Below are 26,595 nucleotides of genomic sequence, written 5' to 3'. Positions count from 1 at the left end.
AGATGGACAGTTGCTGTCCTTTGCAATATTGCCATCTAGAGGGCCCAGCAAGGACAGGAGATCCTTGTGTGCCACCATGAGGTAAGGAAAGAAATTTCAAAGCTTTTTCTTTTCTCTTTTTTATTTTGCAGTTTTGCCTTATGTGAGGGCTTTCCCAGCATGGCATGGAGGTGGTGAGCCAAGCACACAGCACTCAGGCACGAGAATACAGCATTGCTCTGAACACAGGCCTGTGGTTTGTTTGAGGCTGTAGCTACACAGTGTTGGCCAGTTCCCAGTGCTTGATTGATCCCATGGGATAGCATAGTGGCTTGGCTGAAAGCTGCCCATGACCTCTCCAATTAATTGAACTAATAGAATGGGGGCTGCTCAGCAGCTCTGCGCACCTACCTGCAGTGCAAGTCTATGCTGGGATCTGCCTCTCCCTTCCTCCAGAGCAGCACCTGTGCAGTGTTGTCCCTATTACAGACACTCAGCCCCAATGTCTGCGCTGCACAACAGCTCCAATGGATGCAGCCATGTGCCCTGGGGAGCGCTGGTGGGCTGGAGAGAGCATTCAGCAACGGTGAGCCCGAGGGCCTCAATCGTCCCCTATTTTAACACAGCAGTTTAATTGTAAGCGGTGTGCTGCACTTCTCAGGAGGGTTTGTGAGGATAAGGAGCTGCCAAAAGGCATTTGTTTGATCGCTAAACCGTGCCCTTGAGCAGAAGAGTTCCCCTGTTCTGCTGGCACAAGTGAGTAGCCTTGCTGTCTCTTACATGACCCAGAATGGACTGACATAGGCTTGGAGCAGCAAGCCCTGTACCGAAGAGGCCCAAGAAGGTAAAGCAGCACCTCTTCTCTTTGCTACAGGTTTATTTCCGTGTGAATTAAGGAAACAGGACACACAATTCCAGAAAAAAAAAAAAAAAAAAAGACATTTTATAGGCCCGGAATCCTTCTTTCACAGTACAACGCAACAGTAAAGGATTTAGTCAGTGTAAACAGAAGGTCCAATAGTGATCATCAGCTATCACAGATCAGCTGCACAAACACCACAGCTACAGGGTTAATGCCATTACCACACAAATCGACAGTACTAGTACAAACCATAACTTTACCTACAGTGCTTTTTCCTGTGCAAAAGCCACGACAACTCAATTCACAGAAGGAGGGCACCCTCCCTAAATTTCTGTGTGAGATGTAAACTTCCTCCTCGGAGTTGTCCTATTTGGCAAAGGGTCTTGGGGCCCAGGACACCTCTTCCCAGCCCCTGCAGAGCACAGAGCAGTACAGCTCTACATCCCAACCTGGCACTCGTGGGCTCCATGCTGCAGAACAGAGAAGAAATTGGCTGAGGATCAGATGAGTCATTTACTGCATCACCCCCAGACTGCAGCGTACATTCATTCTTTCAAAGAGTTTTGGTGAAATAGTCCTGGTTATACAACGTATGGTAACAGCAGTTCATAGGTACCCCATAAAATCATCATTTGTTAATTATTATTTTTTTAAATGTACTAATTGAGCCATGACTGCCATCAAAAGCCGAGGCTTACAGTAATCTGTTGGCAAGCTTGAAGAAACTGGATAAATGACTCAAGTAGGAGAGTGAGAGAAAGAGAAGGACGCCACCAAGGCTGTGGCATGGGCTGCAGCTCTGCACCTCAGCCAGGATCACAGGAGGGAGCCCTGCAGCACCCGTGTGCTTCTGCTGCACGGAGCCCAGCGCCTGCACAGTCGGCTGAATTCATAGTCTGACCACACAGGAAAAAGCAAGAGGTGGTTATTTATCATACCTCTTCAAAAGGCAAAACGAACAAAAAGGATGGAGGAGTGATGTAGTAAACCTAAAGTCAACACGTACCTACTTTTTTTTTTTATTATTATTATTATTTTCATCATTTATTTTTTCCAAACACGTGGAGTTAAGTTACAGATGCCATATAAAATGCACACTTTATGGAATTCCTGCATAGCAGGAAACAAAGAGCCTAGCGCTAATCCAACAGCTACGTTAACAGTGGGACTGCCATTTATTGGTGCAAGGAAGATTCCCTACCTAAATATAAACAGAGCGCACCCCCCTTCTAGAGGAGTCCTATGGCAACACATATACATCTTGTTCAGAAGGGGAAAAAAAAGCATTTTCTTGGGGATAAACTGCCAAAATAATTGGTTTCACATCCATAAATTTAAGGCAATGTTACTTAGACCTGAGAAAATGAAAAAAAAAATAGATATATTTGAATTTATTTTCTCACCCATAAATGTACACTCAGAATTTCAGTGTCTCCCGTCTCCTCCAACTCTCAGGTGCCACTGGGGAAAACAGCCATAGGGAAACTGCTCTGAGGTCTCGGGGTCGGATCCTATGAGATGCAGAGTTCATTCCAAGGAAAGCTGCTGGGAGCTGGGAGGGCTCACCCTCCCCTGGCAATGTCAAATACTCTCTTTTTAAACACCTCTGTCTGAGACCTCTGGAGTGGGTTTAACTCCAGAACAGGCTACAGTGCACCGGTAACCCTGAAAGGTTTGTATAGCAAAACTGCAGCTAAAACAGACAATAAAATTACATAGGAAAAGGAGGATGTCAGGGTGAATAATTTCACCACACCTTTATAGCCTTTCCTGCAACTACAGATCAAATCCTGTAACACTAGTGTGAAATCACAAATTGTTCTGCGCTCTTCCTTGGGAAAAGAAAAGAAAAGAAGAAAATCAACTGGCAAACATTGCTCATTAAATGGTAAAAGACGTGAGAGAGATCAGGTGGGGGGTTACAGACACACAGCATGCTAATGCTAAGAAGTTATTAAACAAAGTGCAATGGTTTCGACCATACAGGAGGACGGACGGATGGACAACTCCCTCCGGTACCACCCAGGTGCTGAGTGCCCCTGGGGAAGCGTGGAGGCACCGTGGCAGCCTGCAGCCATCAGGGCTGGCCATGCTCTGGTCCAGCACGTCCACGGCTTCAGCAGAGATTTGCCTGCACAAAAGACACAGTCGCTTCCCGAATGTGAAATCTGGTCGCCAATTCAGGGTTTGTTGGCTGCTTCTAGAAAGCTGCCTGAAAGACAGAGTCGGCCCTAAAACCTGTGCACGCCCTGTGTAGCTTCTGCAGGACCGGCTCCTTCTCCAGCACAACACACCCCTCCATCAGGCTGTCAGTCTGGGGGGGGTCTGCCATCAGCCCTGGGCAGAGCTGTCAGGTCACTAAAACCAGAAAGTCTCCAGCTCCCTGCTCAGGTTCCCACACAGCCAACGAGAGCCTGCAGTCTGGCGTTCTGCCGACATATCAAACACAACTATCCAGAGATCAGAGGCAAAAACTGACCTTCATCTGAGCAGAAAGCAACTCCTGCTGCTGGCCAGCACCTCCCGCGTTCAGAGGAGGGACGGGGAGTCAGCTCCTTTACTTACCTAGCTGGGAACAAAACCCCTCATCAAATCACACATTACAGAAGCTCACTGTGTGCAAAAGACTCTTAACGCTAAAACGGTTCCACCCTACACAGTGCAGTCAACACAGTTTTTAACTTAAAATTGCAGCTTGTTCTTTACAAGTGCTTGGCAGAGAATATTTATATTCTTCTGACACCATATAAATAATATTTATACAGCTTAAACATTTTGAGACATGCATTAGACTTTAGGTAGTACACATTTCTTGATCATATATGCAAATATTACTGTCAATTAAACCGAGCAGCCTTACGCTGGGCCGTGCCTCGCGCTATCCAGGATGCTTGATGGTGGCTCCGAATCGTCCATGGGAAGGACCAGGCGTGTTCCCCGGATCACAAGTTCATGGTCCCCAAAAGCCAGCTCCCGATCGAGGGCGTCCTCGGAGCTGTTCCCCACGAAGCGCCGTGGCACATTGCTGGACGTGACCGAGTCGGTGTTGACGGTAGAATCCCCGTAGGTCAGGCTGATGTCCCCGTCGTTCAAAATGAGGTCGGAGTCATCGTCCTTCAGCTGCTCCTGGTTCTGGGCAACAAACAGAGGGAAAGTGCTGCTTAACGTTTCTCCAACAGCTGTCTGAAATCACATAGTCATGGAATAGCCCGGGTTGGAAAGGATACATAAGGATCGTTGAGTGCAACTCCAACAGGATCAGCCAAACATCGTGGTGCTGAATGAGCAGAGGTGCTGCACCACAGCCTTTCCTACACTGTGGCCCTGCAGACTTGGGAAACACCTGGACTCCCCTGCTGGAAAAACCTGAGAAAGGACACCCAAGCTTCATGGAGCCAGCACAAAGGGAACTGCCAGCCACACACCACTTGTCCCTCCATGGCCAGTCAGCTGAAAGAGCAACACGCTCATGGGACTCAGCCTATATGTCTAACTTCCTCCTTGGCATCCTAAGGCTGCAGAGGAGCATAAGCACATCAAACCCCACTGACACCACCAAAGAAGTGGCACCACCAGACTCACCTCGTAGGCCTGAGGGCTTGTCAGGCAGCGGGCTATGGGCCCACAGCAGCCCGGCAGTGTGGTGGTGAGGGGAGGGCCGCTGTGTGTCAGCAGAGGCTTCAGGTAGCTGCAGGGAGAGGTAAGGAAGAACACAGAACACAAGAGGAGCATGGCAGTGTCGAGGAGTCAGGGGTGGGTGGATGCAGCAATGGGGCTTGGAGTCTGGGGGAAATCACAGGAAGGAAAGAAACACAAATCCCTGGGACCACAAAACCGAAAGGGATAAGCAACCTGAGTGCAACCAACAAGAGGGACACGAGTGGATCGGGGCACCACAAGAAGCTTTGCATCATCCCTTATCCCATCATCCTGCACCTCTCAGCCTGGCATATGTTAGCTCATGGCAAAGCATTTGAGAGAGAGGAGAGACACTGATCCAGCAGGAGGGCTGTAAAAGGGAACGTCCCTCCACCTCCCTGCCCTCCTGCCCTGGGGAATGGGTACCAGAGGCCTCTGGGGACCCTCTGGGTTTCCAGGCTGGGAACACAGCTTTGGACTGAGCCAGCACTGTGCTAAATGACCATGGGATGGGGAAGTCAGTGCTGGCTCATCTGCAGAGCTAACATGGGGGATTTGGCACAGCCCCAAGAACAACTCAAGGATACTTGTGATCGAAGTTGTACCACATGCGGAACAGCCAGGCGCTTTCTGCCTTCGTGCTCCTCCTCTCACTCTCCGGGACACCCTGTGAGAGAGCAAAATGTTATCAGTAGAAGAGCAAAATGCTGAGATTCTGGGGAATGCAGAAGAACACCTTACTTTTCCCCTAGCAGAGAGCTTAGGGCGCAGTGAGCACGTGGACATCACTCGCAGCCTCGGGGAGATTTTTTCTGCTGGGGCCTTCCAGCTTCTGGCCCCAAAGGTTAGTGCCTTGCAGCCAGCAATGTGCCCAGCCATCACGCTTAACAGCAGCTGACAGGGCCAGCCTCTTCCCAATCTCCCTTGAGGTTTAATATGCAAATAATCATGTGCCATGGGCACTCAGTGCTTCCTTTTAGTTGGAGAAAAACACAAAACTGCTCAGAAGGGTCTGCGATTACAATTACACATTTCATGGCAATTTGGCTTTCAGATTCCAGCTGCCTTTCTCTCCAGGAGGTGAGCAACCCAGCCAAAGGCTCTGACTGAAACAAGCCCCCAGGGTGCAGAGCCCACTCTGAAATCAGCCAGAGGCACAGCCACAGCATAGCCAGGCTGCAGAACTACCAGTGGTCCCTGCTGGGCCACGTGGCTGCTTCCAGCACACAGCAAGACAAGATGCTACATGAAATGGGGCCATGAATGGCACTTCTGTCCTGCACAGGATGCTGGGATGGCAGAGAGCCTCTGTGTCACTCACATTTTGATATTAACTTCAAAGAGAGAGACAAAATGTATTGCAGCAATAACACGGACTGTCTAAACACTGCAACGAAACACTTCTGAGGCTTTCTTTCAAACTGAACAAAAGAAAGCCCCATCGTAACTCCAAAGGGCACAGAAAAACAATGACTCAAACTGACTACAAACTGCTGAAAATCCTCCCACAGCAAGAAGGGAGCAGAGCAGAGAGGAACATTCCCAGGCTTCCAGGCACAACCTCTGCACCAAGGAGTGCAGTGCAAAGACCAAAAAGCTGCACTCACCACATTCTCCTGATCTGCATCCACACCGACTCTGAGGAGGAGAAAACAAGCACAGGGTGAGCACAGGCAATGCCTGTGGGTGTGTGCTGCCTGTCATGGGGAAGGATGGGAGCTCTGCAGCTCCCGTGCCCACGCAGCCACACTGGTGGCTGTACTCACCGGACGTTCAGGCAGGACAGCATGGCCGTGGTGCCCCCACCAAAAACCCACACGGTGAAGAAGACGATGAGCAGCGTGGTGCTGAACATCATCTGCCGGGCATAGGTGGCCGTGTCACGGATGGCAAGGGCAAATGCCATGGCTCCTCGCAGCCCTGTGAGAGGAAGGGACAGTGGAGTAGCTATCTGGGACAGGGCTCCACCTCTGCTGTGGGCTTCCCAACATGGTACCAACATCCCACTTCCCAGACCCCCCTGTTCCACCCAGTGAGTCCCACGGAGCCCTGTCCTGCCCGACCCGGGGAGGTGGCTCAGGTGGGAAATGATGTGCAAAGTGTTTGGATGCAAGGATGTGACAACGTACCAGCAAACATCATCATATGCTGCAGATTGGTTCCAATCTTATTTCTCCTCCCCAAATTCAGTAAAAATGACAGTGGGTAAATATTGGCAGCTCTTCCTAGGAAGATAGCAAGCTGTGTTTGTACTTGTTAAGGAAACTGCTCTTCCTGTGTCTCCCATTGTATCCCACCTCTGCACACAGAGCCAATTCCTGCTGCCAAGCAGCAACACAAGGAGCTCCATAAACACCAGTCCTTGGGATGCAAAAACAACCCAGCTCAGCGTGAGAAGAGCATGCAATGCATCAACAAGTGAAGCACACACAGCAAATCAGGAATATCACACAGAGACAAACACAAACAAACAATGGAAATGATGAGAGGGCAGGTCTGACAAGAGAGAAGAGAGGAAAAACACTTCCCACTGCATGTTCTCCTGTGCTGTGCTCCTTTCCGACCACAAGCACTACTTGTCCTTTGCAAAGCTCAGGTTCTCACAGCTTTCACAACCCCTGCCATTCCTCAGCACACCGCACACCTCAGCTTGAACCTATAAGCAAGGCCTCATTCGCAAAGATTATTCAGCAAAATGAAAGCAGCAGCAGCTGAGGAGGAAAAAAGAATACCCTAATGCTCTGTTTCCATAGCCTGTGAGATACAAGGAAGAGCAGCCCCTCATACTGCTTTTCTCTTTGAAGCTGTGTCTTTTAATACCAGTGCCCAGATGGCAAAACTAATCTTGCAGCCACCAGTATTCAGCGCAGCCTCGAATAACGCATAAAATGCTCCCAGCTTTTATGTTCTTTCCTGAACATCATGAATTTGCATAAGAGACGTATTTCGTGTTCCTTCTCATGAATGAGCCACTCCATCAGTGAGCCAGTTCCTCCTGAAGAGGCAGAGCACATGATTGCAATCCGAGCACCCAAATGCATTTCCATGCTCTTCGCTCCCTTCACCCCACAGCAGCTTTGCAAAAGCTAAGTGGAGAAATCCAGCAAACCCCCCTGGAAACTCACAGGTCAGCACCGGTGAAGATAACATTTACTCATCTGTATAAGCATGCTGCAGCGCAGGCAAAGGGGGAAAATCATTCTGCACATCTGCAATGGCTTCTCTGTGATATGAACAAAATTCTTTCAGATCCTGACTTTTCTGAGGGCTGGTAGTGTGTCCCCACTAGCATCAGCCAGCAGAAGGGAAAATCCTTTCTCATCCCATCACTCAGAAGCATCTCCTATAGCTTTACTATGCTATTTTGATAAAAAGGTGCTTTTTTTCAGAGTTAACCAAAGGGAATAGCACAGAACAAAGGAAACAACTGCTACATCAGGAGGTGACTATCTGCAAAGCCACTCCTGTGCCACGCTGCCACATGATAAGGCATCACATTCACATCCAGCCCTGAGCCCCTGCAGCCAATGGATGGCCCTTGGAAGCAGGCAAGACAGCAAAAAAGAAGAAAAGCTAGGAAAACATCATCATAAAATAACCAGCAACAGCATCATTACACAGGAGAAATCCTCTTTTAAAAATAAAGCTAGGCTGAGTGGGGGAAAAAAATGCATCTGTATGAAAAACCACAAATTAGGAATGAGGAACCTCTCCTTTTCTTATTCATTAAAAAAAAAAAAAGAAGACTCTAAAGGATACAAAAGCCCCCACCACGAAGGTAGGGTTAAAGATGTGGTTCTGGAAGGTGAACAGTGCGAGTCCCATGTAGGAGAAGATGAAGTTTTCTGCCAAGAAATTCAGAAGTTCGAACAACTGAAAGAGGAAAACAAATTAAGAGAGAGTTAAACATAGATTTAACAACGATTTAACACAGAAGAACGTTAGCCCATCCATCACAGAATAAACACTTCTGCAGAAGCAACCCTAGCAAAACGCAGCTGCAGACTGGCAGATGCCCTTCGTTCTGGCTAGACAGAAGGAGAGAATACTGAGCTGAAGATGTGGAGAATGAAGGGGGCTCTCACCTGCTTAGTTCTGTGCTGGGACTCTGTAGATAAGTTGTTATAGGTGTAATGGGCTTGCGTGATCCCACAGAAGAGTACAGCCACCACACCTGGGGAGCACAGCATGGCGTTAGACTCCTGGCCACGAAAAGGGAGCTCAGCTGCACCCCAGTAGCATGGGGTTCAATGCAGTAACCCTAAAACCCAGAGCAATTAAAGCTGTGGAAACAGAGGGAGAGCCCTCTGCAAGAAGCAAAACCCAACGGCACCACCATCCCTGTGGACTTCTATCCCAGGTGGAGCTGGAGCTTGCCTGTAAAGCCACACGCTTCAGCCAGCAGGAAGGTGCTCCAGGACATCAAGAAGAACAGGCCGGTCTCCAGCAATGGGAACTCCCGCAGCTTGGTGAACTTGGTGACGTTGCAGATTGTTAAGGACAACCCGGAGAGCAACTGTAGGTGAAAGGGTGTGCAATCTGTGTGTCACAGCAGCACCGCACAGCCTGCCCCCACAAAGGCCATGGTGCTGCCTTTCATTCATTCAGGCATACAATCACGAAACGCTGAGTCTGGGTGAAATGCAGTGCAGCAATAGAGGAAGCTGTTATGAAAAAGCTCGGGGGGGGGAAAAAAAAGAACACAAAGAAAAGGATATTAAAGCTGTCACAACTCCAGTAGCTGCTCCCATTGCAAAGGATCCACTGAATATCCCCAGGAAGATCCCGATGGACTTGAACATTGCCGTGACATCAAACGTGTGGCTGTTGTCACCCGCCGGCTGGTATGCAACAATTGAACTGAAAGAGGGGAGAAAAGCACACACAAGAACAAAACACTGCTTAGTCTGCTTATCAAAATGCTCTGACTGCTGCAAACCGTGAGCATGAGAAGACAGAGCAGCGGGGAGGGAGCAAACTGCCCCTGGCCCACATGGGCTGCCCTTCACTCCCAGCCCCACTCCTGCAGCCCAGCTGCCCAAGGAAGGCTCTGCATTTGCTCCTTCCAAATGCAAGGGAGCATCAGAACAAGGCCCATCTCTTGCACTTCTCCTGCAAATGGATATACCAGGCAACAGTTTGTCATTTACACTGGCATCGCGAGGACTTGGCATCAGCTCTCCATAGAGGCAGACCCTCTGGGAACACAGAGCATTTAAATGGGAAGCCTGCACTTCTCTGCCAACACCACAGAAGCAGCCGATGCAAATATCTCATGGAGAACTGCAAGTTCCTCAGCTTTGCTACATTTAACATGCACTACGTTTATGCTGCCCTGCTCTGGGTGCTGAATTGCAGTCTCACAGGGCAGCAGGGTGAATGGGGCTGGTTCAACACCAGCTTTCCTTGAGGTCCATGTGCTGAGAACATTAACTCCTGGCTAGCCACCCCTGGGCTGCCTCTTGGACATGACCTTTGGGCAGTTGCTGTTTAGCCTCCTGAGTTCTGCTGGAATGAAAAGTTACTGCCATCCACACTTCCTCCAGCTTTCCCCCACATAACAGACCGACATTTTTCTGCAACATGAATGATAAACCAACACCTTCCAACTTGTAATGGGTCCCTTCCCTTGCTAAATTTCCCTGCTTTTCATAAATTTTAATTCCTCTGCATCATCTTTTACACTGCAAGCCTCAGGTTTCATTTCTTTCATCCACCTTCTACTTCCCATTCACCACCATGGTCTCATTCTGTGGCTTCATTGTTTTGCAGGGGTATTTTTTAAATCCCAGTTGCTTTCCCCATTTCAATGTCGGTTGGGCACCTGACCTTTTTGCAGCCTTCCTCCTGGTTTTGCTTTTTACACCACTAATAAAACACCACTGCCCGTGCCCTTTGGGAGCCGTGCTTCAGCTGCTGTGAAATCCCCTTTGGGAGAAGCAAGCTGCAGCCCAGCCCCACACTGCACACCATTTTTCAGTTCTGCGTTCAGTTCCCCTTTGCAGCCAGGTTCCTTGCCACCAACTCTGCCACAAAGCACCTCCTTGCAGGGCAGGAGTGATGCAAACAGTTCCAGAAATGCTCAATTTAGTAAATGCAACCCAGTATGGAGCTCACAGTGCTGCCTCCACGTCAGTAAAACCCACGCAAGCAGCGTGACAAGTATTCCAGAAATGTTTTCTGCATTAGTTGTAGCTATAAGTTAAGCTGTCACAACTGCAGACACAATATATCTCCAGATAAGCTCCCACGATGACAACACAAAGGCAACGCGGATAAAATATGTCCCACATGCAGAGGACATCAAATATTAAAGAATATTATAAAACACCCTTTAAAAAGGCAGCCACTTTCTGCTGCAGGCGCTCAGCACTAACTCCAGCAATGCCCTCGCCTTGAGGCACAGACAGCAGGCAGAGAAAGCAGACAGCTACTTTAGCAGCTATTCCCACACAAACCAACACAGCGTTTGTGGGTGGGGGGCAGGCAGGAGCAGACAATGAGCAAAGGGCTTCAGTGGGATCCTGTGGCTGGCATAGAGATGCAGTGCTTCTGGCATGGCAGAGAGGCTGGGCCAGCAGGCCATCAGAGAGCACAACATCGTGCAGCAAGATGCTGTAACTCCAACCCACACTGCCCAGCAGCGTCTTCAAGGAGGAGAGTGATCAGAAGGTCACTACAGCTTCTGGGGACACTCAATAGGAAATTTTGCTCTGGGCAGCACTGATGCTCCTGTTTCACAGGAGTGAGGCCTGCTGGCTCCCCACAGTGCCCAACGTGTAATGTACAAAACAATTAAAAGTAAAAGCAGAACACACTTACGAAGACAGCACTATGGCCACAGCATCATTGAGGACGCTTTCACCAAAGAGAAGGGCATACAGCTCAACATCAACCTGGAGTTCATGGAATATGGCAAGAACAGTCACTGACAAATAGAAAAATAGAGAGACATTCAAAAAGGTGCCGTCAGTTTGGTGTCATCACAAAAGGTCCCTTTTAGAAAGCTGCCTTCCTCTACTTCCAGCGGCACCAGCTGCCCCTCTGTGCTCTTCCTGTCTTCCCTCTGTTCTTTAAGACACAGATTTGTTCTATGATTGACCTCCCCATCCTTTTAGGAAGACGCATCCTGGGCGTTAGGTCTGCATCTCAACGCAGAGAGCAGAGTCTGCTGACTCCAGCCAGCTTCTTGGGGTGACCTTCCCAACAGTGGATGTGGCTCTGGGCAGCCTGGTCTGGTGGTTGGCCACCCTGCACATAGCAGAGGGATTGAAGCTAGATGATCATTGTGGTCCTTTTCAACCCAGGCCATTCTATGATATACGAGTAAGATCAATACATTAGAATTGAGAACAATATTCAGGGACTCCCTCTTGCACACTGATGGGGGTTTAACCCCTGCGCTCTGTTTTCACCCATGAAATCTTGCTCCTGTTTTCAAGCTTGAAGAAGGGACGTGTCACCAACAGCGCTGCATCATCTCTAAGCACTACCTACAGTGGCTGCCTGACCTCTGCCCATCTGCCACAGGGGTTCTCCACATACCCACAGGGTGCTCTCCCCATTGCAGGCACTCCAACCATCAACACCAGTCCCCCAGGGAAACTACAGAGAGGAGGCTCAGCCTCAGGGGGGTGTGCTTGGAGAAGCTGGGAAATCACGTCAGCTTGATTTTTTTTTAAGGTTTGGGGCTTTTTAATAAAAAATATCAGCAGTAATAACCACATACACATATACACACAGTGCTCCTTAATTTGTCTTCAAAAATGGAAATGAATGATGAAATAAGCAGGTAAGAGCCAAATTCATCCGAAATGACAGCCACTGGCACCTGTTTCAGAAGGGCAGAAGATTTGGCTTACCCAGGCATGCAACCCTTCCCTCCCATTTAAAACTGACCAGTTTTAGCATTTATAGAGCTCCCAGAGCTACTGCGACTCCACCGCACCTTTCCCAAATTCAGCAGCCAGGCTGCAAAGAAAGAAACTCCAGAACTGGTCAACAAAGGGCAGGAGGAAGGAGAGGCCCTCTCATGGCCCTGTGTTTTTAGGGAAAATTGGAACATGCAAACAAACAACTACCATGTAAAAGCAACCATCAGCCATGTGAAGTTCAGCTGGACAAGGTATGGTTTCCTTAGTTTGGATTTACAGAGTGCTTCAGCAGACCAAGTTGTCACTGCTGGCCTCAGTACTGCCCGTGAAGATCAATTTGCTGTTAGATCAGCCCCTTCCAAATCCCATCCAAATGGAGGCTGAAGGCATTTTGTTTCATTAAGGTTGAGCTAAAACCTCCCACACAACACATCTCGTTCTGCATTTGTGCAGGATGTCAGGAGCAGACAGCACACCTGTCCCAATGGACCAGACTTCACAACAGACCAAGATTAAGAAAAACAGAAGTTGGTTAAGTATATAACACATAACTGGAAGGAAACAAAAGGGAAGAAATCTGACTGCTGCGGGCACTGCAAATAAACTTAACTTCAAAATTCAGAAAATGGGAAACTGCACGGGTTTCAGATCTCCCCTTTCTTCCCCTCTTCTCCAAATGCAGGCAAAACAAGGGACAAAGAGCACCTAACATACCTGGGTCGGTAGCTGATACAATGGCCCCAAAGAGGAGGCAGTCAGTGAAGTAGAAGTCTCCCCCGAGCTGCCCGGTGACCTTCATCAGTGCGACGCAGCCGTACAGGACAGAGCTGTGGGAGCAGAAGAGGCCACTGCTCAGATCTGCAGAGCAAAGAGCTCCCCAGAATCTGCCAAAGTAACCCCCCAGAGTTGTCCAAGGATAGGAACACCGAAGAGCTGCACTGCATGAACTCAGCCTGATGCAACAACGGGGTCCCAAAGCAGAGTGCAGGACTGGAATCCAAAGCACCAGCAGCACAGCACCGAAGTACAGCACCAGGAGGAGATGGCACTGAAACTCCACTGCCAACAACACAGCCAAGAAGGGCAGCAGCCAGGGAAAAGGGACAGGCCACAGCAACACCTCTGGGACTGCTTCACAGACTTCATGCCAACACATTTCAGTGGGACAGCCTTGGCCTCACTACATAACATCCCAAACTTCCAGCTAGGAAGAGATAATGCAGGTGCTGAGCTTGGCTGAATCCCCTGGATCTCCAGTGGAAAACACCATAAGCCCGCATGTTGCTATTCAGAACAGGAATTATCTAGCTCCCTCTGTGCACACAGACAAATAGCCTGAAACACAAACTGTGTTTGCCAAGCATCTGTCTCCAGCAAGTAAGGGCAGGACGCAAGTTTACAATCCTGCTCTCCACTTGTGTGTCTCATGCTTGCTAGCACTGAGCTTTCAATAATTTCAAGTTAGCGCCTGTTTTTTCGCCTGCCTGGCTGCATGTGTAGATGTTCTGTATGAGGTGCAGAGGAAGCACTGCAGACAGAGAAGCCCCAGGAGCCTGCCTGACCTCCCAGCCCCAATCCACACACAGCTCACAGCCTCCCCAGCACCGCCCGGCCTCAGCCACTCACCCAATCACCAGGCAGGAAATTGCAGTGCCAAGAAAAGCGTAAGCCAGGATCGATCCCAAGTTCCTGAAGAAGTGCCTCTAGAAGGAAAAAAAAAAAGGAAGAAAAATGAATGGCACTTCACTAACAATTTATTTCAAGCTGTGCCAATGGATAGATACCCACAGCAACCTGTGTCCAGTGAGAATATCATGAGCTGTGTGAGCACGGCAGCACGGTGTGCAGCCAGAGCAGCACAGCTGGTGCAGCATTAATAAACATGAGGATATTTTCCTGTACCGGTGTATTTAATAAGGTGCTGCTCCGAGCCTTGGGAACTGATTTCCTAATGCAGCATGAGTTCTCCTTCCTTCTCCCGCAAGCTAAACAGGATCGTTTTCCTCTCCCTCTCCATTTCAGAGCTGCTGCTTTGGAAAACCTTCCCACCTCGCTGAGTGTTTCAAAAGTTGGGATGGCTGGAATGGCCCAGCTGACATCCAAACCCCTGCACAAACCCATGTTGCCAACGGCTGAAGTCGCTTCCTGGGGAAAGGATGGGACCAACAACCCTGCTTCCCACCATCCACTGTGCACTGGGAACACTGCACCCAATTCCAGAGCCGTGGCTGCTAAGCAAGCTTCAAAGTGCTCTCAAGTATTAAAAATGCTCTGGGGGCAGAGGAACTGAAAACGTGGACATGGTAAAGGCACGTACCCTTTTTAAGCTGTAGCCTGCATAAAATATAATTGGAGGAAGCAAAATGTTGAAAAACACCTCGGGATCAAAAGTCACCTGTAAAACAAATACACACAAGAAAAAGTAGAATGGTTTGTTAAGATTTTGCAAGACAAAACAAAAGGATGAGGTATGAGATACCCTGTATTCCCACCAGGTGACCACACAGGTGTCAGGGCTCTTTCAGACCCACAGCCCAAAGTCTAAAGCAGCTCAAGTTCAGATCAGCTGCAACCACAGCTTCACGACGTTGCATGATAGCTAACAATGCATGGAGCCAAAGCAAATATTGATTTAAAAATCACTTAATCCAGCAGACATGGGGTTTCTGTATTTGCACACACCCACTGGGACTGGTGGGAAGCACCCCACCCCCTTGCCAGCACCCTCACCTTCCTCAGCATTTCATTGTCCTGGACATTGTTGAGCTCCTGGGCGCTGATTTCCCCCTTCAGAGTATACTCATAGAACTTCCCACTGACGTTCACCAGCAGCGTGGCAGGGCTGGTCTGCACCTGGCAGCTCAGAGTCACGTTGTTGACATCACTGGGGACGTGGATGCCGTAGCGCAGGACCACACCAACCAGGACGCCTGGGGAGAGATGCACAAAGGGCCGGGGATGGATGCTGGGAACAGCTGGAGACCTGATAGGATCGTGTATCATCAGCAGAAGAAATACATCTTGGCAGGGGATGAAAAAGGGTACCAGGAGCTGTTGTGAATGCTTTGAGGACAGTGAGCATCTTTCTGTCCCAGGCCAGAGCGAAGGGATGCTCACAGGCACTGGCCAGAACAGCACAGATGGTTTGGGGTCACTTTTTGTGCCATCAATTCCCCCAGTCCAACCCAGCAGAGTCATTCTGTGAACCTCTACACCTCCTTCCATGAAACAATGGGAATAGCTCCTTTCTTCCTCACACAACAAAACCCTATCCACCAGGCAGTGGAGCCACGCAGCCACCTCCTGCACCAGGGAGCTTCCCAGCAGCAATCCCTGCTGCAGTAACTCAGGCAGCATTTGGGGCCAACCACTGTGCTCTGCTCTGTGCCCTGCAAGCTTTGTCTCCACACCACCAGCACCAACCCAAGGGTGAGCCAGCACTGCCTGCTGGGGTCCAGTGAGGTGGATTTGCAAGTCAGCAGTTTATATGGCACTCCACGTTTGCAGCACAGCTCGTTAGCTGCATGCCAAGGTCTCGCATGCAGATTGATGGCATTCGCCAGCATGAGCTCCTCCACCTCCCTCTCTCAGGCACAGTGCACTGAACACTCTCCCAGCAGTGCCTCCTGACAGCCACAGGCTGTGAGAATGGGATGTCCCATGGACCCTTCCCACTCAGCCTTCTGCACAAAGGGGTTTGGAAACTCCTTGATTCAGGCAGCGCTGAGCCACAGAAATCCTACAGCCACAAACTCCTGTGGCAGCTGTCTGTCTCCTCAGCTGGAATCCCATGGCTTTGAAATGAGATGCCCCGCTCAGGGGAAGGAGGGAGAGGTCTCAGTGGCGGCTGGGAATTCAGGAAGGATCCTGACTCACCCACCTCTCGCCTCTTAATCCCTGTCCCAAAGAGGGGCTACATCTGATAGCGGTGCTCATCCTCACCAGCTCGCTTACTCACGCAGCTGTTCCCAGCCCCGCGTGCCAGCCAAATCCCTGCTCTGGCCAGGAACAGGAGAAGGAAGGGGATGGGAATGCTCTGGAGCCGACCTTCCCTGCTCACCTCCCATGTAAGGGAGCTGCCCAGAGGCTCCTGGCATAAACTTGACCCAGACGGCCCGACTTGTCAGACACCAGCACCAGCCCTGGGCTAAGCAGACCAAGCCCAGCACGTCCTCTTCTTTCTGATGGTCTCTTAAGAAATAGCTTAAAATCCTCTGGCATTTGAAGGGCTGTCCTAGCAGCAACCCGTGAGCCGCCCGCCGGTATCAACAAAAGTGAGAACCCAACACCAGGAAGCTGCGAGCAGTGAGGAGCTACAGGCGAGGCCAGAGAATTCATGGAGCTCTTCTATGCAAAGTGCAAGGTTATTTTCATTGCATTTATCCCAAATTCATTAAAAAGAACCAAAGCCCATGGGCTTTTTTTTTTTTTCCAGGTGCTGTTGAACATATCTCAGCTAAGATTTAAAATATAGACGAACAGATGATGACAGCAGCACCAGGAAGCCAAAGGCACACATTAATCTGGACACCAAAAGGAAAGAAAAATGCAGCGAGCACCCAGAAGCATCGTGCCAACACCCAGCTGGGATGAGTCCAGGGGCCAAGTGGGATCCAGTACAAGGAAACTGAACTTGTGCAGAAGCTCCGGCACATCCCCGCCAGCCCCCGAGCTGAAATAAAACAAGACTGCTCATTTAATTGGCCTAAATGCTGAGTACCTGGGGTGTGGGAACCTAATTTTAAACTCTGAAACGAAGCCTAGGGGCTGCTGAGCACCTACTGTCTATCCCAGCGAAATAACTCCAGCTCCTGAACACCAGCCCTGAGCCAACAGCGTAATTTGTAAGGTATAAATCCACCCGAAGCAACAGCTTATAACTCAGGGTGAGAACACAGACACCAGGGAGCTGTGAAGTATGTCAGCAGGAAGAGATGCATACAGAAGTTCTCAGTTCTTGGTGGAGTTTTTTTTCCAACTAGGAAAAGACAAGCTTTTACATACTGCTCCTCTGCCCAGATGTGAGGGGCTGTAGTGCAGCCCTCCTGCTGCAGCACTTCCACACCTTCCACCTACCTCCCCTGGGCTGAAAGCATCACAGCGGCCGGGCACGGCCAAGCTGAAGCAGCCCTGACTTTGTTCCCAGTAGCTTTGAGGTTGTTGCTGCAGAACAGTGGGGTGCCACCCAAACCACATCCCTGTTCTGAGCTGAGGGACACAGAGCACCAAAAGCAGTGAGAAGTTGGGATTTTCTACCTGGCCAGATGGGAGATGTTACTTTTTTTTTTGCCAACACCTCCTGCAGCCTGTGAAAGAGCTGATGGAAAAGATGTGTTTTAGAAACCGAGATGATGAGGGTCACCCTCTGAGAGCACAGCAGCACTCAGTGCAGCCAGGAGGTGACAAGTGTGCCCCTCCAGGGCCTGCGGGGATGGGTGAGCGCAGGCACTGCGTGCTTCCCCACCCCTTTCTGAACGACGCTTCCAGCTGACCCTCAGCACAACAGGAGGCAAAGAGCACAGCTGGGCTTCCTTCCATGGGGAGCTCGGCCACGACCAAGCGTGGCTGTGCAACACCTGGAGTGGGCAGCACGGAGAGAAGCGGACTCCAACGCCCACCAGAAGACGCCTTTTGTACGCCGAGCTCATCGCTCCCGACTGGATAAGGATCTGTGCCCGCGTTAATCATTCCCCCTGCGCAACGCCCGGGCGGCCTTCAAACCGCACCGCATGACCCCGGCCCGGCCACGTTTCCATCTGCACAGCCGGGGCACGAGGAGGCCCAGCAGCAGCAGCCCGTGTCCGGGGTCCCAGCACAGCCCGTAGCGCTGAGCACGGTGCAGGCCACGCCGCGCCCCCCGGCCCGCGCCGGCTGCAGGCAACGCCGGGACCCCGCGGCACCGTCCGCACACCGCCGCCGCTGGCATCCTCCGCGGGGATGAAGGCGAGAAGGCGAGGATGGGGGCACCGCCCCCGGGGGTGCGCGGGGTCCCGGAGGGGGCGGCGGGAGAGGACGGCCGTGCCCGCGTCCCTCACCGTAGATCATGGCGAGCCCGGTCTCGTGGAGGAAGCGGGCGCGACGGTGCTTGAAGAGCCAGATGGTGAGGATGGTGAGGGTGAGCAGCAGGATGAAGACCAGCAGGTTGGCGCTGTCCTGCCGGTGGCTCTCCTCCGCCGCTTTCTCCGACACGATCTCCTCCTCCAGCGCCCCGGGTCGCCCCGCCGCAGCCGCCGCCCCGACCCATAGCCCGGCCGCCAGCACGGGACCCGAGCCCGGCCACCGCCGCGGCCCCGCCATCGCCCCGGCACGGCCCGGCCCGGCCCCGCCGCCAGCAGGAAACGGCGCTGGGCGCAGGCGCGGGGCGGGGACGGCGGCGCCGGGAGCCCGGATAGGGGCGGAGGCCGCGGGGCCGCAGTTTGGCGCCGGGGTGGGGATGAGGATGCGGTACTGCGCGGGCCGGGGGTGCAAAGCGGTTATCTGTGAGGTGGGCGAGAGGGGAAAAAGCCTTCGAACGGAGTGACGAGTTGCGCGTGGGGCTGAGGCGCACGGGGGGTGCGGGACCGCCCCGCGTGGGCAGGCGGGCCCGAGCCCCGCCCCGAACCCTGCAGGCCCCGCCCGAACCCTGCAGGCCCCGCCCTTTACACTTCCGGTTCCGCCCTCCGTAGCCCCGCCCGCCCGTGACGCCATCATCCCGCGCCCGGTGGGGGCGCCCCTGGCGGCGGCGCGGCGGGCAGGATGGCGGCTGCCTCGCTGTGGAAGGGGCTGGTGGGGCTCGGCCTCTTCGCTTTGGCCCACGCGGCCTTCTCGGCGGCGCAGCGTGAGTGTGGCGGGTGTCAGCGCCGCGGGCGGGCGGTAGGGGGGGCGGCAGAGCGCCGTCGGCATCGCCGGGGGAACTCGGGGCCGGGCCGCGGCCTTGCGGGGCGGGGGGGACGCGGGGCTCAGAGCTGCCCGGGGCCGGGAGGGCCGCCCCTACCGCCGTGGGGCCGCTGTCCGTGCGCAGCGGGCGCAGCGGGGCGGAGGTGCCGTGTCCGCAGAGGGCGGGCCGGGCCGGGCTCCGTGCTGGACGCTCCGCGCGTTTGTGTGTTGCAGATCGCTCCTACATGCGGCTGACAGAGAAGGAGGACGAGACGCTTCCCATAGATGTAAGTTGGGGTGGTGCAGGTGGTTGGGAAGCGCGGTGCCGTTTGGGTAGCTGGGTCTCTCTTGTGTTGATGTGGTAGGCAGGGATCCGCGGTGGAGCAGCTTTTAGGTTACCCTTCAATTCAGGTTCCTTCTGTCAGAAAGAACGTGATTTCTCCATCCCCACATCCTGCAGCTGTGTCTGTCAGGGCACAGCAGCCCGGCCCAGGCCTCCCTCTGCTCTGCCCCTGTCCTGACGCCTCAGCCAGGCAGTCCCTGAGCACAGCCTGAGCTCCAGACAGCTGCTGCCCTCATCTCCTGCTCTGCAGCATAAACACCGTCCTCCCTCTGGCTCTTGTTGGCTGACATTTGTTTATCTAGCGTGGCTCTGTGCCCGTTTGATGCCTGCTTCTGAAGGGCCTTCTGTATTTTATTTATTCCTTTTTTTAAATCCCCCTTCAGTTCTCTGTTCTGGTTTTGTTTAACCTGAAAGGTGAGGAGGTGCTTTTACCCCCCCTACAAGCAGCACCCCTCCCCTCTGTGCGGCTACTATTGGCCACTGACACGCTTCTCTGAAAGAACATTAGATCCTTAAATGCACGAGAACAGCGTGTTGTTGTGCAGATCTCCCTGTGGAGCTGTGGGAATCAATGCACTTCATGCAGCACAGGCAGGTTGTCAGGTGCTGTGAGCTTTTCTCATCTCTGCTGTTGAATAGTCCCGTGCCTCAGTTGCCCTGCTGTTGAACTGGAAAGCACTTTCTGTCACTGGATGAAAAGTGCAGGAGATGCTGTTTGAAAGATGAGATTTTTTTTTTTGGTTACCATTAAGAATATTTAGTAATCGGTGTGTTGCGTTGTTCCCCTCTCTTACAGATAGTTCTTCAGACTCTGTTAGCCTTTGCAGTTACCTGCTATGGGATAGTACATATCGCAGGAGAATTTAAAGACATGGATGCCACTTCAGAACTAAAAAATAAGTATGTTTTATTTCTTCTCATAAACGCACATATCCTTTATGCTCTGTGCAAATTGGGCACGTCTGTGAAGTGGCAGCATCGGGCTTGGCCTCTCCTTAGCTCAGTTCTTTCACACGCACAGCTGTGACACACAGGATCAGTCATATTTGGGGAATCATAGAATGGCCTGGGTTGAAAAGGACCACAATGATCATAAAGTTTCAACCCCCCTGCTATGAGCAGGGTCGCCTACCACCAGACCAGGCTGCCCAGAACCACATCCAGCCATTGGGGAAGCCAATAACATGTGGAACTAAAGGCAGAGTTAGATAACTGGAACAAATTAAATACATTCTCCCTTTGCTTCTCCTATTCCAAAATCCTCCTGTGCAGGAATTTTTGCCCAGGAAGTAAGAGCTCAGCAGTCACAGAGCACTGTTGTGAGACATTCTCACATATCACAGGGCCTGTGTTGTTGGAATCTCACAGTGAAATATCCCAGGCAGAATGACAGATTTCTGCAGATTTCAAGAAAATAGGGAACTTTGAATTGAGATTTTGAAAAGGATACGAAGTTAGGGTGGTATAAGTGGCCTTTCTGGCCGTTCCCATAAACCTAGGAGAATACGGAAACTAAACAAGTTGACAGTGCTATAGCATTGCTTCATAGCATTTACCTAAAACTCTGAAGTTCAAGATATAGAAAGGAATGGGAGACTGACAGTGTTACAAGTCATGAGGCTGTCACGTGTGGTATACATGCAAATAACCATCCACAGATCTGCCCCTAAGCTCAGGGAAGGAAAGTGAAGTTTGACAGCAGTATGGGCAGCCTCTGCCAATTGAACAGGCAGAATTTGTCAGGCACCTTGGCTTTGTATTTCACGGAATGCGTTAGGTTGGAGGGGACCTTGAAGATCATCTAGTTCCAAGCCATGGGCTAAGTGCCCCCCAACCAGCTCAGGCTGCCCACGGTCCCACCCAACCCAGCCTTGAACACCTCCAGGGATGGGGCACACACAGCTCTCTGGGCAGCAGTGCAGGGCCTCACCGCCCTCTGATTAAAAACTTCCTCCCGACATCTAACCCAGATGTCCCCTTTTAGTTTAAAGCCATCCTCCCTTGTCCTATTTTCTCTGTCTTGGTTTAGAAAACTTACGAAACGAGCATGGCCTTCCTGAGTTTTCTTATCAAAACTTGCATTGCTCTGTAAAAGCTGGAATACCCCAGAATGACTCCTACTCTAAAACAGTATTAACGCTGACTTTCTGCCTTTATTTTGAAGGACGTTTGACACGTTAAGGAACCATCCATCTTTTTATGTATTTAATCATCGTGGTAGAGTATTGTTCCAGTCCCCAGACACAGCGAATTCTTCTTCAAACCAAGATGCTTTGTCATCCAGCTCATCACTGAAATTCCGAAAACTTGAACCTCTGCGCCGCTGAGACTTTTACAGATTCTAATAATAATCCAGGACACCGGGATGTAACGTTGAAGTCGGGGATGTAAACACTTTTTTTTAATTTCTGGAGCAGTATTTATATTGATCTTCCAGACTTTATAAAGTATATATATATATATAAAAACTAAGGACCTTCTTTGTACGCTGTTAATGAAAACGAATTGGCAATGCGGTGTAAATTGTTCTGCAGTTATGCTGTGAAACACATCTTCAAAGTTTCATATACTAACTGAGTTGCAGGTAACCTAACTTCAGCTAAAACAAAAAACACGATTAGTTTTTACCACGATTACTGTTCTTTGTTAAGAGGGAATGTTTGAGTGCTATTTATTTTCTCAGTTGGCTTGCACTACAGTTTATAGAACTCCTTCAGAAAATACTGTGTGCACTGCATCACTCATCAGCAGAAAAAGGGCAGTGTTTCCTGTTCCTACAGTGCCACAGAGCCCTGCGTGGTGTAGGTACAGGAAGTCAGAATGGTTGCATTTGTTTTTATTTTTTTACTATACCAGAAAGTAGTTTTGTGAAGGGTTTTGTTTTGTTTTTCTTTTCTCCTTAATTCTTCATTATCACATTATTTCCTTGTTGCCCTCCTTTCTTTAAAAGCAGACTGTCCTGTGTTGCCCCCCCTCCCCATTTACCTGGGACGTGGCTGTACAGTTGGTGCCTGCGTGGGGGAGGCAGCTCACTGCTGATCACATCTACTATGCTCAATTTGTTCACCCACTGCATTTTTGTTCTTTGACTGTGCATACAGATGGCTGAATGGTGTGTTAGTACCTCAGAATGGCACCAGATACTACTTCCCATTTTCTGTGAGAGGTATTTAAGTATCAGTAAACAGTGTCCCTTCTGTAAAGGTTACAAGGGGTAAGGTCCAGCACCTGTATCTGTTTACTGGCATTAATGCAGTACAGGTATTCATCTAATTATAGTACAGTCCCCCCTTTTCTGTCTACAGAGCCATTAAAATTGATTTCTTTTTCTAGCTGAGCCCTTTGGTGATTTAAAATGACTGTCTTGATTGCGTTTATTAGGACAGATGATACGGTCCTTAACTACTGACTTCTAAATTATGATCTCCTCTTAGGGGCTGAATCAATGCTAATGTTTTCCTTGGTCTGGCACTTCAGTCCAGCAGTGGAACACTCTTCTCCCACCTACCTGCCACAGCAAAGAGAGGGCAGTGCGAGATACTGATGGGGCCAACTAGAATTTTGCATAGTCCGAGGATAATGTCTCACTGCCTCCATGCAAAATCAGCCTTTTGACCTAGCACTTGTTTTTTAAACAGCTAAGAACTGTCAAAGGCAAAAAGCTTAGCAAAACTACCGTGTAAACTGAAGCCTCTCTTTCTAGCTCTGCCCATCCTATGGATTGGGTGCCCCAGTGCTAGAGCAATACCCGTAGCTGCTGCTCTACAATCACTCTTAAACATCTGGGTTTGGTTGGAAAGGGTTACTCTGCCAATCAAAACCTTAAGTGTTCTGGTTCCCCCCTAGCTGGTGTCAGGGAGGGGAAAAGCGAGGCCGAAGGTCTGTAAGCATTGTACCAGACTGATCCTGCAACTGGTTGGCAGTGAGCCGCTGGGAGAGGGTATCTCAGAGCAAGGCTGCTCACCTTATATGTCTAGGAAGCCCCATTTGTGCTATGGTAAGGCTACACAGGCCTGTCCAAGGTGGGTGGTGCTACCATCTGACAATTGTAAGTCATTCTTGGAGAAAAACATCAGATGTGAGTCATGCTGGGAGCACCCTGTTGGCTGCACCAGGTCTCTGTTGTGTGACAGGTAGCCTTACTCTTCAGCAGCAATGGTGTACAAAGCTGTACAAATTATTTTTTCTTATTGATCTTGCAACGTCCAATAAAAACTGATATCTTAAAAGTGTTTGGGACTGCTCTTTTCATTTCTCACCCGGAGACTGCTGCAGGAAATCCCCAGTGAGAGCATATTGAAGTGACTGTATCAACAGTAAGTGATCTTGCCTTAATTATGGCTGCTCTGTGTGAAAGTGTCTGGCCCGGTGTTCATTACTGGGAGATAAGATCAGTGTACGGAATGAAAATAACATGCTGCAAGGAGCTAAAGAAGACACTCTGGATGAAAATGTTACTGACCTGTGGTTTTCTGCCTTGGCAATCCTTAGCCAACATGTTGTCTGCCTTCCGTTTAACCATAGCAAAGGCTTTCCTAGCCCAGCCTACCCGCAAGGACAGGCTCCAGCAAGGGCTGCTATTGCAACAGCTGCTGGGGGAACAGGCAGACTGCTTCCAGGCTGGAGGTAGTTCCAATCACAGACTTGAGCAAGAGCCCTTTGCACTGCCTGTTCTGCTTTTCTTTTGGAGAAGGTTGGAAAGATATCAAAATAGAGGAGCTTGCTTAACTACAGAGTGAAGAAAGCAGCAGACTCACCCTTCATCTGCTTCCTGTGCTGCCACAGCTGTCTGCATCCGGCACTGAATACGAGGGTGCAAAAGCCAGCAATTGGTGTCTTAAAGCAGCTTAACCCGCTCCCAAGGATGCATTGTGCTCACCCTGCATGGCAGTTCCTCACAGATAAGCCGGCCTTCTTCAAAAGCAAACCTAAATTGTGCCAACAGCCCCTTGGATGAGACCAAATAGGAAGTTTCAGCCTCACCCAACACTCTCCTACCGCCTTCAAGTGATTTGGCTGCGGGATGCCATGTTTCTACTACATTAAATCCTGGGGAAAAAGGAAGAAAAAAGAAAAAGAGCTGATAATCTGCATTCATTGTGTCACAGATCGTTCCCTGCCAGGGGCTGGGCTGGGGGATCTCTGGTGGGGAGCGCTGTGAGGGATCAGTGAGGGCAGAACTGCAGAACCTCTTCGGAAAAGGACTTCAATGGCACACGTTGGTTCCAGGTCTGGCTGTCACAAAGGTCCCCCCCCCCCCCCGCGGTGGGAACTGAATCCTGCAGCTCCCCATGCAATTCCCGCTGTCCCCAGGCCTGGCAGGCAGCCAGCACCCAGGGGAAGGGCACAGAAAAGCTGTTCTGAATGTTAAACAAGCAGAAAACGTCGGTGCCGGTTTTCCTCGGCCACAACCAGCAGAGAAGGCAAAACCTCCTCAAAACCTCCTCCTGGCTGCTCGGCCTCGAGGGTCACCTTGGAGCCTTCATCACCTGGGGGAGGACCACAGCACGAATAGATGGGGCACTCCAGCAGGTAAAGGCCTGCCGATCAGTCCGTGTGTCTCAGTGGCGCAATGTCACTTCAGAACACTTCGGACCACAACAAAAGCTACATCCTTAAAATGGCAGCTCATTAATTTTCCTGTCCTGCTAGCTTAATCCGTTTTCTAGCCAAGAAAGGCAAACTGGAGTTCATGAAGCAGTGAGGCAGCCCGGACAGAGGCTGGCAGAGAGCAGGAGGGCCGTCAGGAGCACAGAATGGAGGAGCACAGAACACGAGCCCCAAGGCACTCTGGCAGAGGTGCAGGCTGTGCCGTGCCACACTTATCAGGCCATTTTTAAAGGACGGAAGGGAAAAAAAGGGTGAAATTGGGATTATCCAACCAATGGCTCGTCCTACACCAGTGGTCCATGGGAACACACAGAGCCCTGATGCAATCATCATCGCAGCCAGGCAGTGCTCTCCTGCCCTTGCTGGTGCTGCTGAACCTGTTTCCCAAGGATTAGCTGCAGGCACTCCGGATTTAAAACAGAAAAATCTTCCCCCTCCTCCCCCAAGAATTTTCAGCTGTGTGCTTTAGGGAAGTTCAGGGCCAGCCATGCAAGGACAGCGCTGATGTGCTCAGAGCCCCAGGGCCCCAAGAAGGCTCTGCTGCAGGGAGTGCTGAGGCAGACATCTACGCCTTGTGCTGGGTGCACCAGCACAGAGAGCAGACACTGCAAGTGGTTGGCAGCCCTCCATCGCATACCAACGTGTGCCCAGGGACCTCGGTGCAACCAGTGTGACTTCAGCCACAGCCCCACCACCACCACCACCACTTGGAAGCAGTTCTGCTTGTGTTGCTGCTGCAGTACCCACCTGAATAGCACAGCCCCAAAAGGATCGCAAAGGAAAAGCTGCAGCAGAGTGAGACCTGCCCTCTTCTTGCACAGGACAGACCCACGTATCTCTGGGGTACAACAGGGCTGGTTAATAAACCTGAATGTACTGCAGGCACAGCCATGCTGCTGCTTGGGTTTGGCCAGAGCTGACAGCAGAGGACAACCTCTGAAGGGGACGGGGCGAGATGTCCTTTTACCCTGCACAACGTGAACAGTGCTCCTTTCTTGCGGTGTGGGGAGGGTTGCAAAGGCTTTCTCCTCTCTGCCCTTCCTTCTCACACCAAAAGGGAGCTGCACAGCTCAGAACTCAAACCCGCAACGTTCCCAGCAGCTGGGACACTCAGCAGGGATCAGCTAACACACAAGTTAGGACAGAAGCCCTGGAAAAAGCAAGGTGAGTCACTGCAGATGCGGTTCCAGAGGAACACAAAGGGCACAGATGCCCATCAGCCCGAAACCACCACCCCGGCTGGCAATGGGAACGAGCACGCAGCCTCCCAAAGACAGGCTTGGCTCAGGTTTGCACCCATCTCAGGCAGACAGACATCTCTGGGCACAGATGTCCGATGATGAACAGGGCAGAGCTTTAATTGGCATTTTCAAACTCCTACGGGTTTCCGAGTGTGACATGAGCAGTCCCCTCCATGTCCTCGCTCGCTCAGC

At 51.0% G+C, this 26,595-nt stretch overlaps 2 protein-coding genes and 2 long non-coding RNA genes across 4 annotated transcripts; 2 read left to right on the top strand and 2 right to left on the bottom strand.

Moving 5' to 3' along the window:
• Positions 1-838: 838 nt before the first annotated feature.
• On the bottom strand, positions 839-19,112 carry SLC9A6 (solute carrier family 9 member A6). The gene is made up of 16 exons (XM_015278474.4): positions 18,390-19,112; positions 15,085-15,284; positions 14,672-14,749; positions 13,981-14,057; positions 13,069-13,181; positions 11,303-11,408; positions 9,199-9,340; positions 8,858-8,963; positions 8,566-8,654; positions 8,240-8,353; positions 6,610-6,721; positions 6,247-6,400; positions 6,088-6,118; positions 5,068-5,147; positions 4,424-4,529; positions 839-3,973 (listed from the first exon to the last, which is right to left on the bottom strand). The coding sequence occupies exons 1-16, from the start codon at positions 19,042-19,044 to the stop codon at positions 3,698-3,700; spliced, it is 2,439 nt and encodes an 812-aa protein (XP_015133960.3). The 5' UTR covers positions 19,045-19,112; the 3' UTR covers positions 839-3,697.
• On the top strand, positions 15,284-16,823 carry LOC121113226. The gene is made up of 2 exons (XR_005859776.1): positions 15,284-16,717; positions 16,790-16,823. It is a non-coding gene; the product is annotated as an uncharacterized LOC121113226 (long non-coding RNA).
• MMGT1 (membrane magnesium transporter 1) lies at positions 19,059-23,784 on the top strand. The gene is made up of 4 exons (XM_420228.8): positions 19,059-19,171; positions 19,444-19,496; positions 20,349-20,452; positions 21,717-23,784. Exons 1-4 carry the CDS (start codon positions 19,090-19,092, stop codon positions 21,877-21,879), a joined length of 402 nt encoding a protein of 133 aa, XP_420228.1. The 5' UTR covers positions 19,059-19,089; the 3' UTR covers positions 21,880-23,784.
• On the bottom strand, positions 22,427-26,030 carry LOC121110710. The gene is made up of 2 exons (XR_005859777.2): positions 24,432-26,030; positions 22,427-24,353 (listed from the first exon to the last, which is right to left on the bottom strand). It is a non-coding gene; the product is annotated as an uncharacterized LOC121110710 (long non-coding RNA).
• Between the last annotated feature and the right edge of the window lie 565 nt (positions 26,031-26,595).

This window comes from Gallus gallus, chromosome 4, assembly GCF_016699485.2.
Source record: "Gallus gallus isolate bGalGal1 chromosome 4, bGalGal1.mat.broiler.GRCg7b, whole genome shotgun sequence".
NCBI classification, from domain to species: domain Eukaryota; kingdom Metazoa; phylum Chordata; class Aves; order Galliformes; family Phasianidae; genus Gallus; species Gallus gallus.
This window is presented reverse-complemented; position numbering and strand designations above follow the sequence as displayed.